This window comes from Pelodiscus sinensis, chromosome 18 (assembly GCF_052426305.1).
Source record: "Pelodiscus sinensis isolate ZL-2025 chromosome 18, ASM5242630v1, whole genome shotgun sequence".
NCBI lineage: Eukaryota > Metazoa > Chordata > Testudines > Trionychidae > Pelodiscus > Pelodiscus sinensis.
The window spans coordinates 32,544,130-32,561,810 of NC_143069.1; the positions used below are offsets into that span (position 1 = coordinate 32,544,130).

Sequence of the window (17,681 nt, forward strand, 5' to 3'; positions counted from 1 at the left end):
CCCCCATCCAGGGTCCCTACCTCCCAGGCGTGTTTCCCAGCCCGTGTGCTCTGCCCTCTAGGTGTTACGCTGCTGGCTCTGGGGTGCCCCTTGCCTGTCCCCGACCTGATCCCTGCAGCGTTCCTAGGCCCTCTCTGCAGCCCGTGCCCAGTGAGCGCTAGGAGCGAGTGCAGGGCCTTGGAGGGGGCCGTGCTGGTCCCCAGCCCCCAGGGTGGAGCGTTGCAGCTTCCCCCCAGGCCCCACGTTCCCCATTCGCTCTGAGGCCAAAGGGGAGAAGAGAGGCCCAGCCCTGCACACCCATCCCAGGGGGCTGGAAGGTCTGGCCACAGCCGCGGGGCTGGAGGGAGGCAAGATGTGCCAGGCTCCTGCCTGGCCTTTCCCACCCCCCAGCTGCTGAGTGGGGTGGGCTCTGCCCCATCTCTCCTATCCACCCCACACTCCCTTGGCTGCTCTCTGGACAGAGGCACGGTGGGGGTCCCCCATGGGGGAGCAAGCTGAGTGGGGGGGGGTGGATGGCACAGCCTGGGCCCTGAGGGGGAGAAGGGGGGGCAGGGGTCTGCTGCTGGGCTGGGGGTAGGGTTGACCCCGGAGCTGGGAGGGGGGTGGAAGGTTGGGGGCAGAGGCTATCGGGCTGCAAACCGCCCCCCCTCCCTAAGCCCGGCCCCTTGTGCGTCTTCACCCCCCCCCCGACACGGAGCCCGCGTGTGCGGCCGAACATGCGCGCGCCCCGCGCCCACGTGCGCGCAGAGCAACCCCCCCCCGCCGGGTGTGAGTCCGAGACTCTCCCCCCCCCCCCTCGCCGGTGCAACGTGGGGCGGGGCCGGTGCGTGAAGATGGCAGCGCTGAGCAGCGAGCCGCTGGGGCTGGAGCGGGGTAAGGGGCCGCGGGCAGGTGCACGGGGCGGGGATGCCGGGGCGGGGGGGCGCAGGGCCCGTGCGCGGGGGGGAGGGCGCTAGGGCAGGCGGGGGCTCGGAGATGCCTGGGGCAGGTGCGGGGGGTGCTGGGGCAGCAGTGGCTGGGGGGGCTCAGGGAGACGCGGGGGGGCAGGCAGTTAGTTTTGGGGGGGGTCTCTGCCCCCCTGTGACGCCCCCCCCAAACCGTGCAGACGTGGCGCGTGCGGTGGAGCTGCTGGAGCGGTTGCAGCGAAGCGGGGAGCTGCCCCCCCACAAGCTGCAGACCCTGCAGCGAGTTCTGCAGAGCAAGTTCTGCTTGGCCATCCGCGAGGTGAGACCCCCCCATTGCCCTGTGCAGCCCCCCCCCATTGCCCTGTGCAGCCCCCCCCATTGCCCTGTGCAGCCCCCCCCATTCCCCTGTGCATCCCACCTGTGCATTGTGCATTCCCTGCACCTGCCTCAGCCCCCCTGCACCCCAACCCCATGCTGCGTCTCCCCCCCCCCCCCCGGCACAGTCGCTGCAGCTGCCTGAACCCCTACTCTGTCCCCAGCACCGTGTCCCTGCAGAGGCTCCTGCCCGGCCCCCTCTCCCTGTACCCCGGGAATCCCCTCACCACACCCCATTTTGCACCCCCAGGGGCTTCGTCTCCTGCTTGGCCCCCTAGGGGAACCCCGTCTCCACACTGAGTCCCCTGCAGCCCCCGTGCCCTGGCCCAGCCCCCCCCCCCCCATCTCCCTTCCCCTGGCATTCGATGGTCACTGTCCGGACTTCTGGGATCCCCAGCCCTCGCCCTGACAGCCCCTCCTCCTCGTCTCCACCACCAGGTTTATGAGCAGCTCTATGACACGCTGGAGATCGCGGGCAGCGCCGAGATCCGGGCCCATGCCACGGCCAAGGTACTTCTGCCCCCTGAGATCTGGGCCTAGGTATGCCCTGGGGACCCTCTGCCCCCGATATCTGGCCCAAGGTATTGTCCCTGGACACCCCCAAGATGCGGGCCGAGGTAACCCCCTCCCCCCAGGAATCCTGCCTCCTGGGTTTTGGGACCCTGTGAAATGGGAACCTAAGTAACCCCCTGGGAATCCCGACTCCCTCCCCACCAGAGACCCTCTGGCCCCTGGGATCTGGGCCTAGGTCCTGCCCCCCAGGGATCCGAGCTGCCCCTGAGGCCTGGGCCTAACCTTAGGGACTGGGGCAGAGGTGCGGGGCGTAGGGTCCCTCCGCCTTCCCCCCCTCCCCCAGCACCCTGGGTCTCTGCCCGCAGGCCACGGTGGCGGCGTTCGCGGCGAGCGAGGGCCACGCCCACCCCCGGGTAGTGGAGCTGCCCAAGACGGACGAGGGGCTCGGGTTCAACATCATGGGCGGCAAGGAACAGAACTCACCCATCTACATCTCCCGCGTCATCCCTGGCGGCGTGGCCGACCGGCACGGAGGCCTCAAGCGGGGCGACCAGCTGCTGTCTGTCAACGGCGTGGTGAGCGGGGGAGCTCGGGGGCGGCTGGACTGAGGGCGCAGGGAAACTGAGGCAGCGAGCGGGGGAGGGCATCCGCGGCGGGAGCGTCCGTCCCCTCTGACCCTGCCACGTGTCCGTCTGTCCGGCGGTGCAGAGCGTGGAGGGGGAGCAGCACGAGAAGGCGGTGGAGCTGCTGAAGGCGGCGCAGGGCACCGTGAAGCTGGTCGTGCGCTACACGCCCAAGGTGCTGGAGGAGATGGAGGCCCGCTTCGAGAAGATGCGCACGGCCCGCCGGCGCCAGCAGCACCATAGCTACTCGTAAGGGCCCCCCGAGCCCCCCCTCACCCCCTGCAGGGGCCAGCAGTACCCACAGCTACTCATAAGAGCCCCCCAAACCCTCCAAATCCCCCTACATCACCAGTGGCACCGCAGCTATTTGTGAGGGAAGCTCCCCCCCAAGCTCCCCAACCGCCCCGATTCCTCCTCACATCCTCCCCAACCCCCCCACTGGCGCCAGCAGCACCACAGCTACTCGTAAGAGCCCCCCCCACATTCCCCACCACTGGCGCCAGCACCCTGCTACACCTAAGGGCCTCCCAAATCTCCCGGTACCAGCACCCCAAAAATCTCGCTGCTCCCCCCGGTTTCTGCTGCGACTCATGTCTCCCTCTGTTCTCTCCCCAGGTCTCTGGAGTCGCGGGGATAACCCCTGTCAGGTCCCGTGCTGGGGAGGCTGGGCCCCCGCCCGGCCTCCCACATCTCCCCCCAGTTTTTCTGTGGAGCTGGGTCTATTTATCGGGCCCACACCGGCCCTGCCGTGAACCGTATTTATTTATTCCCCTATTTAAAACTGCCCCTTGTGCGTGAGCCGGTGGGAATCCAGCACCCGAGACTCTGGTGGTCGGGGGGGGGGGCTCTGCTTAGGGCAGGGAAAGGGGGGGAGAATCCCGGAGAAATGCACTGCCCCCAAACCACCCACTGTACGGGATTCGCCTTCACTTCCTGTCCCAAATTCTTGTGTGTCTTTGCCCCTCGACCCATCCCAGTGCCAGGCGAGGGGTCCCCGTGCGCCCAGCCCAGGCCCAGAGGGGCCGTGTCCCGGTGCCGGGCGAGGGGTCGGCGTCTGCCCTGTCCCTGCACCCCACCCCAGAAGGGCCCTGATCCAGTATGTGTTTATGGTGCAGTTCAGTGAGTGGCCACCAGGTGGCGAACTCGCTGCTGGGGGGGTGGGGGAGCACTGGGGTATGTCCTGTGTAGGGTGTTAGTGCCCCTCTCTCCGGCCAGCAGCTCGGCCCCGACCCCCCACCCCTGCCGGTGCCCCTAGCTCCTGCCCCCAGCTCTGCTGGTGCCCCTCATTCCTGCCAGAAGCCCCTGCCCCCCCCAAGCTCTGGCCCCCCAGCCCTGCTGGTGCTCCTCACTCCCAACCTGCAGCATCATTTCTGGTCCCTGACATCCCCCATAGCTCCCTTCTCCTGCCCCTTCCAGGGCAGGTGGGGCTGAGCTCCCTGCCTGCTCCCCAGGTGAGCTGGGGGTGGGAAATGGAGCTTGGGAATCAGGGCTGCGCCCCTCCCTCAGTGAGTCACCCCCCTCAAGTCTGTTTTTCTGGTTTGGCTGCTGAGTCTGCCAGGGAACTACAAGGGTGAGATTCCCAGGGAGGGAGTCAGAGGGTGCGGCTGGGAGCCAGGACTCCTGGGTTCTCTCTTGGCTCTGGGAGGGGAGTGGAGGCTAGTGGTTAGAGCAGGGGGGTGCTGAGAGCCAGGACTCCTGGGTTCTCTCTTGGCTCTGGGAGGGAAGGGGAGCCAACGGGTGACTCCCGCTCTCAGTCCCTGCTGTCTGTCCCTCTTCCAGTCACAAACGTTTGTGCCCTTTGCCGCGGCTCCCGCCTCTGCTGGAAGAAGGGGGGGCTGCCTGACTGTGAATAAAACGATGCGACTGAGTCTGGGGTGTGCCCGTCTGTGTCCTTTGTGCCTCGATCCCGGGGTGGCCGCAGTCCCTGCTCACGGAGCGTGACCCCCAGGGGGCAAAGGGGGACTCGCTGGGGCAAGTGGAGAGGTGATTTCACTTCTGGCTCTGGCTGTGGGGCAGCCGCTCCCGCTGTGTGGGGAAGGGATGTTTGCTCCAGGCTCTGTCCGTCTGCCTGTGGCAGGGCTAACGCCATCCTCGGCCCCAGTGTAGATTCAGGTAGCCAATGAGGTGGCCGTTTTTCCCAGACGGGGAGGTTGTTCCCTAGCCTGCTCCCTGGACCCTGGGGGAGCTGCCTCCGGTGGGCTGACACCCCTGCCCTGGGCCACACAGGAGCCAACTCAGGGCTGGGGGGGTGAGGGCCACAGCCAGGTGGTCCTAGGCAGGGGGAGGTTTCTGGGGTTCATGGAGTTAGCAAGGAGAGGGCATGGAGCTGGGGGGCCCTCCCTCCCTGGTCCCCCACCGTGGGGCGGAGAGAAACCCAACCCCCCGGGGACCTGACCCTGCGGGGACAGACTGGTACCCACACAGCGGTGTTTCCAGGGATGCTGGCTCGGGGGCAGGAAGTGCAATGTGGGGCAAGCCCCCCCCACTCCCCCCCCCGGGTGGGTTGGACAGGCTGGTGCTACCTGCCTCCACCCTAGAATCATTCCCCAATCTTTGCACCCCCCAGGCACCCTGCCCCAAGTTTGCTGGGACAATTCCCTGGGGGGGGAGGTTTCCCAGAGCAGGGGACTGGAGCAATTCGGGGGGGGGGGGGATGCATTTCCTGGAGGGGGGGGCTGGGATAATTCCCGGGGGGATGCATTTCCTGGAGGGGGGGGCTGGGATAATTCCCGGGGGGATGCATTTTCCCAGGGGGCGGGGTTGGGGCAATTCCCCGGCGTGTGATTTGCCCCTATGCCCCCCTCCCGCCCGCCGCACACCGGATGACATCATCCTAAAAGTGAGCCCCGCCTCCCGGACTCCCTCATTGGCTCCCCCGCCCGGCAGCCCCTCAGCCATTGGCCGCCGGACCCCGGCGCTCGGAGCCGCCCCCTCCCACCCCCGCGCCTGGGCGGGACTTTGCGGCCGCCCCGGGCTCTGGCGGCCGCCCATTGGCGAGGCGGCCCGTCCTTCAGGGTTCCCTTAAAGGGGCCGGCGCCGGAGAGGCGGGGCGGGGGGCGGCGCGGAGGGGCCGGGAGCCGCGTCCGGCCGGGCTCCGGCAGCGCGGGGCGGGGGAGGGGCGCGACCCCCGGGCGTCCGCCGGCTCCGCAGCATCGGCACCGGCCGCCGCAGGTACGTCCCTGCCCTCCCCCCCTCCATCCCAGCCCTGCACCTCCACCTCCTCCCCCAATGCACCCCCCAGTCCTGCACCCCTCCTCCTCCATCCCCTGCCTGCATCTGCACCCCTCCCCAATGCACCCTCAGCCCTGCACCCCCCATCCCCTGCCTGCATCTGCACCCCTCCCCAATGCACCCCCAGCCCTGCACCCCCCATCCCCTGCCTGCATCTGCACCCCTCCCCAATGCACCCTCAGCCCTGCACCCCCCCATCCCCTGCCTGCATCTGCACCCCTCCCCAATGCACCCTCAGCCCTGCACCCCCCCTCCATCCCCTGCCTGCATCTGCACCCCTCCCCAATGCACCCCCAGCCCTGCACCCCCCCATCCCCTGCCTGCATCTGCACCCCTCCCCAATGCACCCTCAGCCCTGCACCCCCCCATCCCCTGCCTGCATCTGCACCCCTCCCCAATGCACCCTCAGCCCTGCACCCCCCCTCCATCCCCTGCCTGCATCTGCACCCCTCCCCCGCATGAACCCCCCAAGCCCAGCCATCTCCCTCCACCGCCCCACTTCATCTCCTCCCATCCCCCCAGTCGGGCACCCCCCACGGTGCAAGTCAAGCCTCTCCCCCCTGTATACACCCCTCGATCTGCACCCCCGGCCCTTCTCCCCTCTCCCAGCCACGCACCCCCCCCCTTGAACCACCCTGGCCATGCATCTCCACCGCTCCCCTCATCTCCCATGCCTGCCCCCCCCCCAGCCTGCAGATGCACCCCATCCCGCTGCGTCCTCCGGAGCTCAGCCCTGCGCCCCCCATGGCCTGTCCCCTCCCCCAGCGCACATCGGCCCCCATCCCCCGACGTGCACCTGCTTCCCCCCCCCCCCATGCACCCCTCGGCTGCTGCCGGTAGGAGCCGGGACAGCTCCCTGCCCCCCTCCCCCACTGGCCTCCGCAGCATCAGACTCGCGGCGCTGCAGGTAGGAGCCGGGCCGTCCCCCGCCCCCGCCCCCAGCCCCTGCCCGGCCCCTGCCCTCCCCCCTTGCCCGGCCCCCCCACTTTCCCCAGCCCCGCTCCCTAGCGCCCTGCCCCCCAACGCAGCCATCCTCCTGTGTGCACCCCCCTCCCGCTGCCTTCTCTGACCCCCTCCAGCCTCTGTCTGCCCCCCATACTGCCCCCGGGGGCCCTGTGTCTCCCTCCATGGATGGGGGGCTGGCTCTCTGGGGGACCCTCTGTCCCATTGCAGGAGAAATCTACAGGGAGGGGGCAAGGCAGCTGGACCTTGTGTGTGGGGGGGACGATCCCAGCTGATTCCCAGCTGATTCTGCGGGGGGGGGGGATGCTTCAAGGGGGCTGGACAGCTCCTCCACCCTTCCCCCAACTGCATTGTGTTCCTTGGGGGTGGGGTGGGGTGGGGAGAGGCCCCCCCCACTTGGATTCTTCACTCCTCTGGGTCAGAGCTGCCCCCCTCCACGGATCCACCCTCAGGGAGGGCCTCAGCTCCGCAGGAGTATGTGGGGGGGGGGTGACCCCAAAGTTTGTGGGGGCACAAACCTCCTGATCCCTTCCCAGCGGATGCCAAACAGGGCTGCAAGGTCCAGCCTGGGGGGGGGGGCATGGAGACACGCATGTAACGCTGCCCATGCAGCCCCCTTCGGCCCTGCCATGCACGGATGTCGCCGGTGCCCCCTTGCCCTGGCTGCCCCGTGTGAGCCAGGCAGGCGTGGGACAGGCATGTAACCGTACACGCGTGTGCCGGGGCACCCTCCACTGGGGCTGGGAGTGTGGCTGAACCCCCGGGGGCATCCGGCTCTGTGTCCCCAGGTGGGGGCCATGGGGGAAGGGAGAGTAGGGGGTCAGCGTGTTGGGGCGTGTGTTGGCGTGTGTCTGTGCACAGGTACCATCTGAGTGTGTCTGGGCATGGGGGTGAGGGGCACCAGTCTCGTCGCTGTCTATAAATAACCCAGACGAGGGAGGTGTCTGCAGGCGCAGGCCCTGCGAAGAGGAGGGGGCTGTGTGTGTGTGTGTGTGTGTGTGTGTGTGTGTGTGTGTGTGTGTGTGTGTGTGTGTTGGGGTATTGCTCTTTGCCTGGGTGTTGCAGGGTCTTTGCACCTTGCACTTGTTGCATTGTGGGTAGGTGTTGCGTTGTCGGCAGCATTGTGTTGTGTGTAGCACTGGGCGTGTTGCATTATGGGTGGGTGTTGCAACGGGTATTGCTAGTGCAGTGTGCTGTAAACTGTAGCGTGTGTGTGTTGTGTTATTGTATTGCAGGTGTGGGTTGTTGCATCATGGCTGTATGTAGCATTGTGTTGGTAGTGTATGTTGCTGTGCATATGTGTGTGGTGTTGTCTCACTGTTGCATTATGGGTAGATGGCATGCTGTGGCATACATTTTGTGTATTGCATTGTATTAGTAGCATGTATTGCTGTGTGTGTTGCATTCTCACACTAGTGCTTTATGTGCAGGTGTTGCATTGTCTGTAGCATGTTGCATTATGTGTATGTTGTGGCACGTGTGTCGCACGGTTGCACTGGGATGGTGTGTTGTGTGTGTCGCAGAGTTGCACTGAGGCGCTGTGGTGTGTTGTGTTTGTTGTGTGTGTTGCGGGGTTGCACTGTGGGTGGCTGTTACATTGTCCCTGTAGAATGTGGTGTTTATGTTGTAACGTGTGTTGCCCGGTTGCACTGGGGCGCTGTGTTGCGTTGTGTGTGTGGCGGGGTTGTACTGGGATGGTGTGTTGTGTGTGGTTGTGTGTGTGTGTGTGTGTGTGGCGGGGTTGCACTGGGATGGTGTGGTGCGTTGTGTGTGTGTGTGTGTGTGTGGCGGGGTTGCACTGGGGCGCTGTGGTGCGTTGTGTGTGTGTGTGGCGGGGTTGCACTGGGATGGTGTGTTGTGTGTGTGGCGGGGTTGCACTGGGATGGTGTGGTGTGTTGTGTGTGTGTGTGTGGCGGGGTTGCATTGGGGCGCTGTGTTGCGTTGTGTGTGTGTGTGTGGCGGGGTTGCACTGGGGCGCTGTGGTGTGTTGTGTGTGTGTGTGTGTGTGGCGGGGTTGCACTGGGGCGCTGTGGTGCGTTGTGTGTGTGTGTGGCGGGGTTGCACTGGGATGGTGTGTTGTGTGTGTGGCGGGGTTGCACTGGGATGGTGTGGTGTGTTGTGTGTGTGTGTGTGGCGGGGTTGCATTGGGGCGCTGTGTTGCGTTGTGTGTGTGTGTGTGGCGGGGTTGCACTGGGGCGCTGTGGTGTGTTGTGTGTGTGTGTGTGTGGCGGGGTTGCACTGGGGCGCTGTGTTGCGTTTTGTGTGTGTGTGTGTTGCAGGGTTGCACTGGGATGGTATGTTGTGTGTGTGGCGGGGTTGCACTGGGGCACTGTGGTGCGTTGTGTCTGTATCCCGTGACGCTGCGAGCGCTGTGTTGCAGTGCTGCATGGTGGGGGTGCGTGACGCTCCGTGTTGCGTTGTGTCGGGAGCGTGTGGCGCCGTGTGTGTTGCGTGGGGGGGCTGAGTCCTGCTCCTGGCAGAAGTGTCTGTCTGGCTTTGCTGCCGGCTCCGTGTGTGCATGTCCCGGCTGTGCATGCGTGGGGGCATGGTATCAGGGGAGCTGGGCAGGATGGGCGGGGGGGGGGGAACCGCTCGGGGGGGCAGATCACCTGTTTCATTCCCCCCCCCAGCACCCTGCCAAGACATTCCCCCCCCCACCTCTGGACTAGCTCCTACCCTGTAGAGCTGGGGCAGGAAAGGGTTTTTACCCCTCCCTCTCCCCCCCCCACATGACCTGACCTGTAATGGGAGGGTTCATCAGCTCTTGGGGAGTGGCCCCACTTTTAGCTTTTATGCCATGTAAGAAACCTCCCCCCACACAAGGTGTTAATTACAGCTTAACGCCCCACCCCACCCCACCCCTCCTTGAGCCAGCCAGGGATGGGGGGGGGGGGGCGCATCGATAGGGATTTCTGAGGTTGTTTGACATTAATGTGGTTTTCAGTCACTGACCCCCCCCCCCACCCACCCTCTGCCCCGTCCTGGAGAGAGAACCCAGGTGTCCTGGCACCCATTCCCTCCCCCGCTCTAACCACTAGCCCCCACTCCCCTCACAGAACTGGGGCAGAACCCAAGTGTCTGGGTGCCAACCCCCCCTGCTCTAACCACTAGACCCCACTCCTTCACAGAACTGGGGCAGAACCCAGGCCTCTGAGTTCTGTCTCAATCTTTCTCCCCCCCCTCCGCCCATAGGTCGGGGCTCTGAGCCCCCCGCCCACCTCCCCCCCCCGCGGCGCCCCCTGGGGCCCGCCCCGCCCCCCCCAGCACCATGATGTGCGAAGTGATGCCCACCATCAGCGAGGACAGCCGCCGGGGCTCGGCCTACGGGGCCGAGGACGCCAACTTCGAGCAGCTGATGGTGAACATGCTGACGGAGCGGGAGCGGCTGCTGGAGACGCTGCGGGACACGCAGGACAGCCTGGGCACGGCCCAGCTCCGCCTCCGGGAGCTGGCCCACGAGAAAGAGTCGCTGCAGAGACAGCTCAACATCGCCCTGCCCCAGGTCAGCGCCCCCGGGGGCTGCGGGCGGGATGGGGGGCACCAGCCGGGCTGGGCTGGCGGGGGCTGCGGGGCCGGAGTGGGGGGCACCGGCAGTGCCGGGCTGGCGGGGGCTGCGGGGTGGAAGTGGGGGGCACCGGCAGGGCCTGGCTGGCGGGGGCTGCGGGCGGGATCGGGGGGCACCGGCAGGGCCTGGCTGGCGGGGGCTGCGGGCGGGATGGGGGGCACCGGCAGGGCCTGGCTGGCGGGGGCTGCGGGGTGGGATCGGCGGGCACCGGCAGGGCCGGGCGGGGGCTGGGGCGGGGGCTGCGGGGTGGGATCGGCGGGCACCGGCAGGGCCGGGCTGGCGGGGGCTGCGGGCGGGAGTGGGGGGCACCGGCAGGGCCGGGCTGGCGGGGGCTGCGGGGTGGGGGGGGATCGGGGGGCACCGGCAGGGCCTGGCTGGCGGGGGCTGCGGGCGGGATCGGGGGGCACCGGCAGGGCCGGGCTGGCGGGGGCTGCGGGCGGGATCGGGGGGCACCGGCAGGGCCTGGCTGGCGGGGGCTGCGGGCGGGATCGGGGGGCACCGGCAGGGCCTGGCTGGCGGGGGCTGCGGGCGGGATCGGGGGGCACCGGCAGGGCCTGGCTGGCGGGGGCTGCGGGCGGGATCGGGGGGCACCGGCAGGGCCTGGCTGGCGGGGGCTGCGGGCGGGAGTGGGGGGCACCGGCAGGGCCGGGCTGGCGGGGGCTGCGGGCGGGATGGGGGGCACCGGCAGGGCCTGGCTGGCGGGGGCTGCGGGCGGGAGTGGGGGGCACCGGCAGGGCCTGGCTGGCGGGGGCTGCGGGGCGGGAGTGGGGGGCACCGGCAGGGCCTGGCTGGCGGGGGCTGCGGGCGGGATCGGGGGGCACCGGCAGGGCCTGGCTGGCGGGGGCTGCGGGCGGGAGTGGGGGGCACCGGCAGGGCCTGGCTGGCGGGGGCTGCGGGCGGGAGTGGGGGGCCGCACTGCCCTCTATACCAGCTCAGCCCCTGGGGTGCTGGTACAGCTGCGATTGCCGTCTCCGGCTGCGAGGCATCGCTGGCACCGGCTGTGATTTCTGGGGATCCGGCTGGCGGTTCCCAGCGCGGCGTAGACCAGCCCTTCCTCCCCCCCATGCCGGGCAGGTCCGGTGCTGGCGTAGCCCTGTCTGCACTGGGGCCGACATGGGCTGAGCTTGAGCTATAATTGCCCCCCTGAGCCCTGCCGTTGTCTCCCCAGCGCTGGACCCGCCTCCCCCAGGCCGGACAAGGGATCCGACTGCACCAGAGTGTGGGAGGGGGTCTGGGGTTTGTTGTCTCCGCGCCGCGGGAGCAGGGACCAGGACCCGTCTTGTGCCGCTCGGGGTGGGTCTGTGGGACGCTGTGAGCTCTGGGCCTGCCCCTTCCCGTTGCAATCTTGGCTGGAGGGTTTCACGCCGTGGCTGCGGCATCTGGGACGCGGGCCCACGAGGGCCGGACCCCAGGGGCGGGTGGTGGTGGCAGGAAGGGGTTGATCTGTCCTTAGATTCGCTCCGGAGCCGGTGGCTGGTTTGGCTGACAGGTCCGTCCCTGCAGGGGCCTGGCTGGCGAGCGGGTCTTGCCTGGCTTTTTATCCCCTCGCTTTGGCTGTGACAGCCCTGGGTCTGCAGGGCAGGTGGGCCCCGGTCCCGCGCTGCTGAGTTGGTGAAGGATGCGGGCAGCATCGGTGCCTGTGTCATGGTGTGAGGCTGGGAACTGGCAGAGCATTGTGGGCGCTACTCCCCCCCGGCCGGCCGCTGGGCCAAAGTGACAACGTTTCCGGTAATGTCTGCGTGACGCCGCGGCGTGACTCAGTTTCCCTCCGTACGTTGCCACCGCGTGGGGTGCGGAAGGGTGCTCGAGAGGTGGCAAAGGGCCACTCGTACTGCTGTGATTCCCCCCCCCCCCGGGAGTCCTTCTTCCCAGCCACACCCAGCTCCAGCCTCCCTGCTCTCCGCGTCTCCCTCATCCGATGCCCCTGAAGCAGGAGGAGAAGAAACCGGCTCTCCGGAAACTCTAGGGCTTCAGTCCACGAAGGGATTCCTGGCTCAGACCCGTTGGATGGGCCCCGTTTGGGAGGAGGTGCCGGCTTGGCCACGTCACACCCTGGGACAGTGGCGTGGCCACAGGGACGAACGTGGCTCACCAAAGCGGCGGCTGGCTCTATGTTCCGGCCTTGGGCCAGTTCTCAAAATCTTCGGCTTCAGGAAGAACCGGGGCTGGAGCCGGGTCCCTTCGAGGGCTGTTTTTGTGGCTAATTCACATGGAGCCGTGGCCGGTGTTCGCTTGCAGGAGAGATTCAGAGGCCGCCTCGCTGATTAACAGAGTGCGCACGGCTGCATTTTGTGTTTCTACTGGTGGTGCCCATTTACACAGGCCTCAGTGCATGGAAAAATTATTCCGCACGCGGCTGGGAATGATTAGCGGGTGCACTGGCCACGGCGAAGGCCAGCTTGGATGGTTGGCAGCAGAGGAGGCAGGTGGTGGGGCGGTGTCTGGCCCTTCAGGAGAAAGCCCAGGTGTTCTCCCTGGCTCCATCGGAGGTGAGTTTTCGTCGGTCTCTCGCGGGCTGGGCACACGTGGGAACGGCCGCGCTGGCTGGGCTGAGAGACCCGCGCTGGGCTGAGCCGTGCCGGCGGGCGCTTCGCTGAGGTCTCTTGGAAAGGGGCCGGGGCGTCAGCTAGGCCCATGGGCACCGTGTGACAATCCTCAGCACCGTCCTCCGTCCCTCACCCTGTGACGTAGGGCGCGGGGGGGGGGGGGCTGTATGCTCTTGGTTGGCATTCACTGGTGGCTGGGTCGTGCTGTGGGTGACCCCTACTGGCCTGGGTCTGTAAGCACTGCCCAGCGGGAAGGGGGCGCCCTACCAGTGCGCATAGATCAGGACTAGCGACTTCACCCCTGCCCTGGAGAAGGGGTTTAAACCAAGGGGTGTGGCTACCTGGGGACGAGTGTTCGGTGGTTTGGAGAAGGGGCAGGCTGAGCGTGGAGGAAGCCGACTACAACCAGTATTGGGGGTTCAGGGGCCTGTGACCCCCCCCCCCCCCCCCCCCCCCAGGGGACTAGGGTTGGCGGCGTTTCCTGCTCTGCCTACATGGAGCATTTGCTGGGCTGCGTCTCTGAGAAGCAAGAATCCCTCTCTAGTCCGCTGGCCGGCGGAGTCCCATCTTGCTGCGGGGTCGGGGGTCCCCGACGTGCCGTCACACGCCCCCTCGGACGCGCCTGCTTTGGGAGTGTGGGGCTGGCCACTTTGGGGGGGGCTTACACTGCAGCCAGGGCGGTTGAGGTTGGACATCAGGCAAAACTTCCCCAATGTCCGGGGGATGAGTTGCCGAGGGAGGTCGTGGCGGCTCCGTTGCTGGGGATATTGGAGAGCAGGTTGGACCGACGCCTGTCAGGGGTGGGCTGTGGCGCTGGGTCCTGCCGTGGGGGCCGGGGACTGGACTCTGACTCGCGAGGTCCCTTCCCGTTCTAGGATTTTATGACTCCGCTCCATTTGCTTGGACAGAATCTCGTTGGGGCTCTGGTGTCGATTCGCCCGAGGGGGACCCGTGTGGTCCCTCGGGTGCCCGGTGTGGGTTGCCGGAGCTGTGGGCGTGTCTCTGGGATGGCCAGATCTGTGCCCCCCAGCCCCGGCACCTGGCAAGTGACGCTCGGTCCCAGGGCTCCGGTGGCTTACCCCGGGTCCGTCGCGCCTTTGATCTCCCACTGGCTCCGCCGTGCACGAGGTGACGGCGCGTTCAGGGACACCGGCCTGTTGTCTCCAGGATTTGGCTCCGGAGCCGGCGTCTCAGCAGGACGAGCTGGGCTGGTCACGGTCCCTGTTATGCCGCGGGTGCAGGGCGGGGGCTCTGCTAGAGCCGCCTGCCCCCGGATCGGCAGGGTGGGGGGCGGCGGCCCGCCCCGGGGAGGCAGGCCTGTGTTTCGCCGCCCCGGCAGGTGGGTTCCTGGGGTCTTCGTGTGGGGCGAGCGGACGCAGCGCGAGGATTTGAAGTGTTTCTGGCGCCGCGGCTGCTCCCAAGGGGTGGCTGGGCAGGGACCCCCCTTGCGCAGGCTGCCGGGACCTGGCGTGGCCAGGCCTAGTGGTTAGCAACCTGGTCTGCGGGGTCGGGTCTAAGAGCCGGGTTTGAGGCCCGTGGACTCCTGCCACCCATGCTGAAATCGTGGGTCAGTGGCCATGTCCAGCCCGGTGCAGATCCTGGGGGTGGGCGCACTGTGCCCACCCCCCTTCGGTTCTGATCCCCCCTTCAAACCGGCAGGGCCTGGTCTCCATCCTCTGGCCGTTCCCTGTAGCTAGGGGGCTAGTTGGACTTCTGGGCTGGGGGCGGAGGGGCGGGGAGAGCAGAGGCAGGGCTGGGGGGATTCCCCGCTGATGGGGGTGGAGGCGAGGGCGGGATTCCCAGCCGACGGGGCGGGGGAGCAGGGGCAGGAGGGGCCATGATTCCCCAGGGTAAAGCCTGTTTTTCACCCCCCCTCCCCGGCCCCCCAGGAGTTCGCGGCGCTGACCAAGGAGCTGAACGCCTGCCGGGAGCAGCTGCTGGAACGGGAGGAGGAGATTTCGGAGCTGAAAGCCGAGCGCAACAACACGCGGGTGAGCCCCCCCCCCCCGGTCCGTCCGTCCGTCTGTCCCCTTGTCTCTTTCTGGGCGTGTGGCAGGGGGGATTGGGAGGTTTGTGTCTGCCCGAGCTGGGCTGGACTGGTCCCTCACCCTGCCCCCCCCCCCACAGCTGCTGCTGGAGCACCTGGAGTGCCTGGTGTCGCGGCACGAGCGGTCGCTGCGCATGACGGTGGTGAAGCGCCAGGCCCAGTCCCCGGCCGGCGTCTCCAGCGAGGTCGAGGTGCTGAAAGCTCTCAAGTCCCTCTTCGAGCACCACAAGGCGCTGGACGAGAAGGTGGGGGGCCAAGAGGGGCCTGGAGGAGGGGCTGGTGGGGGGGGGCTCTGGGGGGCACTCTGGGGTTGTGGGGGAGTTGGTCTCCGGGCTGGTCCATTCACAGTATCTCCCCCCCCCACACACACACCTTGCAGGTCCGGGAGCGGCTGCGGGTGGCGCTGGAGCGGGTTGCGGTGCTGGAGGAGGAGCTGGAAATGTCCAACCAAGAGGTATGAGGAGCCAGTCGGGAGGGTGGGGGGGGGGGCACTGCCAGTCCAGGGCACTGCTGTGGGAAGCTCGCAGCGCCCGGGAGCACCCTGGCTGAGGGGGGGGGAGGGGTGCGGCACTGCTGCAGGGAAGCTCGCAGCGCCCGGGAGCACCCTGGCTGAGGGGGGAGGGGTGCGGCACTGCTGCAGGGAAGCTCGCAGCGCCCGGGAGCACCCTGGCTGAGGGGGGGAGGGGTGCAGCACTGCTGCAGGGAAGCTCGCAGCGCCCGGGAGCACCCTGGCTGGGGGGGGGGGGTGCGGCACTGCTGCAGGGACGCTCGCAGCGCCCGGGAGCACCCTGGCTGAGGGGGGGGAGAGGGGTGCGGCACTGCTGCAGGGAAGCTCGCAGCGCCCGGGAGCACCCTGGCTGAGGGGGGGGGAGGGGTGCAGCACTGCTGCGGGGAAGCTCGTAGCGCCCGGGAGCACCCTGGCTGAGGGGGGGAGGGGTGCGGCACTTCTGCAGGGAAGCTCGCAGCGCCCGGGAGCACCCTGGCTGAGCGGGGGGAGGGGTGCGGCACTGCTGCGGGGAAGCTCGCAGCGCCCGGGAGCACCCTGGCTGAGGGGGGAGGGGTGCGGCACTGCTGCGGGGAAGCTCACAGCGCCCGGGAGCACCCTGGCTGAGGGGGGAGGGGTGCGGCACTGCTGCGGGGAAGCTCACAGCTCTGGTTCCTTCCCTCCCCTACCTCAGTCCCTGTCGTTGCGGGAGCAGCTGGCCCGGCGCCGGTCCGGCCTCCACGACGTGCCGAAGGACGGGGACACCCCGACCTGTGTGAGAGCGGCTGGGGTAGTGGGGGGAGGTTCTGGGGAAGGCACTTGGGGGGTGGGGGGCTGAGAGGCTCTGGGGGGCTGGGGATGTATGGGGGGGCTCTGGGGCTGGGGGTGCTGGAGCCGACGGGGGGTATTGGGGGTGCTGGGGCTGGGTGAGGGGTGCTGAGTGGTCCGAGGGTGCTGAGATATCTGGGGGGCACTGGGGCTCTTTGGGGGCCCCGTGTCCCTGACGTCTCCCCCCCTCAGGCGGTGGCCAACGGGGCGGGGCCCCCGGAGGCGCGGGCCGGGCGGGCGCCGGAGCCGGAGGAGACGCTGGAGAGCCAGCGGGGGGAACTGGCCCAGCTGCGGGAGCGGCTCCGGGTCCTGTGCCGGCAGCTGGCGGAGCTGGAGGAGGAGCTGGGGGCTGCCCGGCGCGACCTGGCCAAGGCCCAGGAGGGCAACGCCAAACTGCAGCGCGACCTCAAGGAGGTACCTCCCCTGGGCGTCCCCTCCCCCCACGGGCAGGGGGACCCCCCAGAGCCATCTGTGCCCCATGCCACAGCCCCCTACTGCCCCTGCCAGCCAGGCCCCTTCCCTGTGCCCCCCCCCCCCACCAGGGCTTGTCGTGCCCTCCCCAATCCGCCCTATGCCGCCCCCTTGTCCCGCTCCCCTCAGCCCGGCACCCCATGGGCTTGGGGCTGGGCCTGGCTCGGGAGGGGTGCTGGGGCCGAACTCCGCGAGGTGGGGGGACTCCGTCAGCCCCCCCCCCCCACTGGCTGCTTCCCCCCCACCCCCAGGCGCTGGCGCAGCGGGAGGACATGGAGGAGCGAATCACCACGCTGGAGAAACGGTACCTGAGCGCCCAGCGCGAGGCCACGTCCCTGCACGACGCCAACGACAAGCTGGAGAGCGAGCTGGCCTGCAAGGAGTCGCTGTACCGCCAGGTCAGAGCCCCCCCCAACCCTCCTGGGAGTCCCCCATTGTATCGCCAGGTCAGAGCCCCCCCCCCCGGAACCCCCCCAACTCCCCTGGGAGTCCCCCATTGTACCGCCAGGTCAGAGCCCCCCCGGAACCCCCCCAACCCTCCTGGGAGTCCCCCATTGTACCGCCAGGTCAGAGCCCCCCCCCCGGAACCCCCCCAACTCCCCTGGGAGTCCCCCATTGTACCGCCAGGTCAGAGCCCCCCCCCCCCCCCGGAACCCCCCCAACTCCCCTGGGAGTCCCCCATTGTACCGCCAGGTCAGAGCCCCCCCGGAACCCCCCCAACCCTCCTGGGAGTCCCCCATTGTACCGCCAGGTCAGAGCCCCCCCCCCCGGAACCCCCCCAACTCCCCTGGGAGTCCCCCATTGTACCGCCAGGTCAGAGCCCCCCCTTGGGCCCCCCCAACCCTCCTGGGAGTCCCCCATTGTACCGCCAGGTCAGAGCCCCCCCGGAATCCCCCCAACTCCCCTGGGAGTCCCCCATTGTACCGCCAGGTCAGAGCCCCCCCGGGGCCCCCCAACCCTCCTGGGAGTCCCCCATTGTACCGCCAGGTCAGAGCCCCCCCGGAACCCCCCCAACTCCCCTGGGAGTCCCCCATTGTACCGCCAGGTCAGAGCCCCCCCGGAACCCCCCCAACTCCCCTGGGAGTCCCCCATTGTACCGCCAGGTCAGAGCCCCCCCCATGGACTCCCAC

General features: G+C 68.5%; 2 protein-coding genes across 6 annotated transcripts in view; both read left to right on the forward strand.

The window, feature by feature from the left end:
* The first annotated feature begins 720 nt into the window (after positions 1 to 720).
* LIN7B (lin-7 cell polarity scaffold B) lies at positions 721 to 4,284 on the forward strand. 2 transcript variants are annotated; one of them, XM_075915863.2, is made up of 6 exons: positions 721 to 873; positions 1,106 to 1,224; positions 1,719 to 1,790; positions 2,159 to 2,368; positions 2,502 to 2,665; positions 3,032 to 4,284. In XM_075915863.2, exons 1-6 carry the CDS (start codon positions 834 to 836, stop codon positions 3,051 to 3,053), a joined length of 627 nt encoding a protein of 208 aa, XP_075771978.1. In that variant the 5' UTR covers positions 721 to 833; the 3' UTR covers positions 3,054 to 4,284. The 2 variants fall into 2 exon arrangements, with proteins under 2 accessions (XP_075771978.1, XP_075771977.1); XM_075915862.2 differs by lacking the exon at positions 721 to 873 and having other exon boundaries at positions 944 to 1,224.
* Positions 4,285 to 5,449: 1,165 nt separating this feature from the next.
* The window catches only part of PPFIA3 (PPFI scaffold protein A3), a 28,273-nt gene continuing 16,041 nt past the window's right edge, over positions 5,450 to 17,681 (forward strand). For 2 of the 4 annotated variants that reach the window (XM_075915845.2, XM_075915847.2), the window contains exons 1-8: positions 5,450 to 5,587; positions 9,803 to 10,112; positions 14,611 to 14,712; positions 14,849 to 15,013; positions 15,148 to 15,222; positions 15,947 to 16,027; positions 16,273 to 16,494; positions 16,803 to 16,949. In XM_075915845.2, the coding sequence (XP_075771960.1) occupies positions 9,879 to 10,112; positions 14,611 to 14,712; positions 14,849 to 15,013; positions 15,148 to 15,222; positions 15,947 to 16,027; positions 16,273 to 16,494; positions 16,803 to 16,949 (1,026 nt within the window). In that variant the 5' untranslated portion in view covers positions 5,450 to 5,587; positions 9,803 to 9,878. The remainder of the gene's footprint in view (positions 5,588 to 9,802; positions 10,113 to 14,610; positions 14,713 to 14,848; positions 15,014 to 15,147; positions 15,223 to 15,946; positions 16,028 to 16,272; positions 16,495 to 16,802; positions 16,950 to 17,681) is intronic. The other 2 variants (XM_075915846.2, XM_089770119.1) reach the window with 1 other exon arrangement.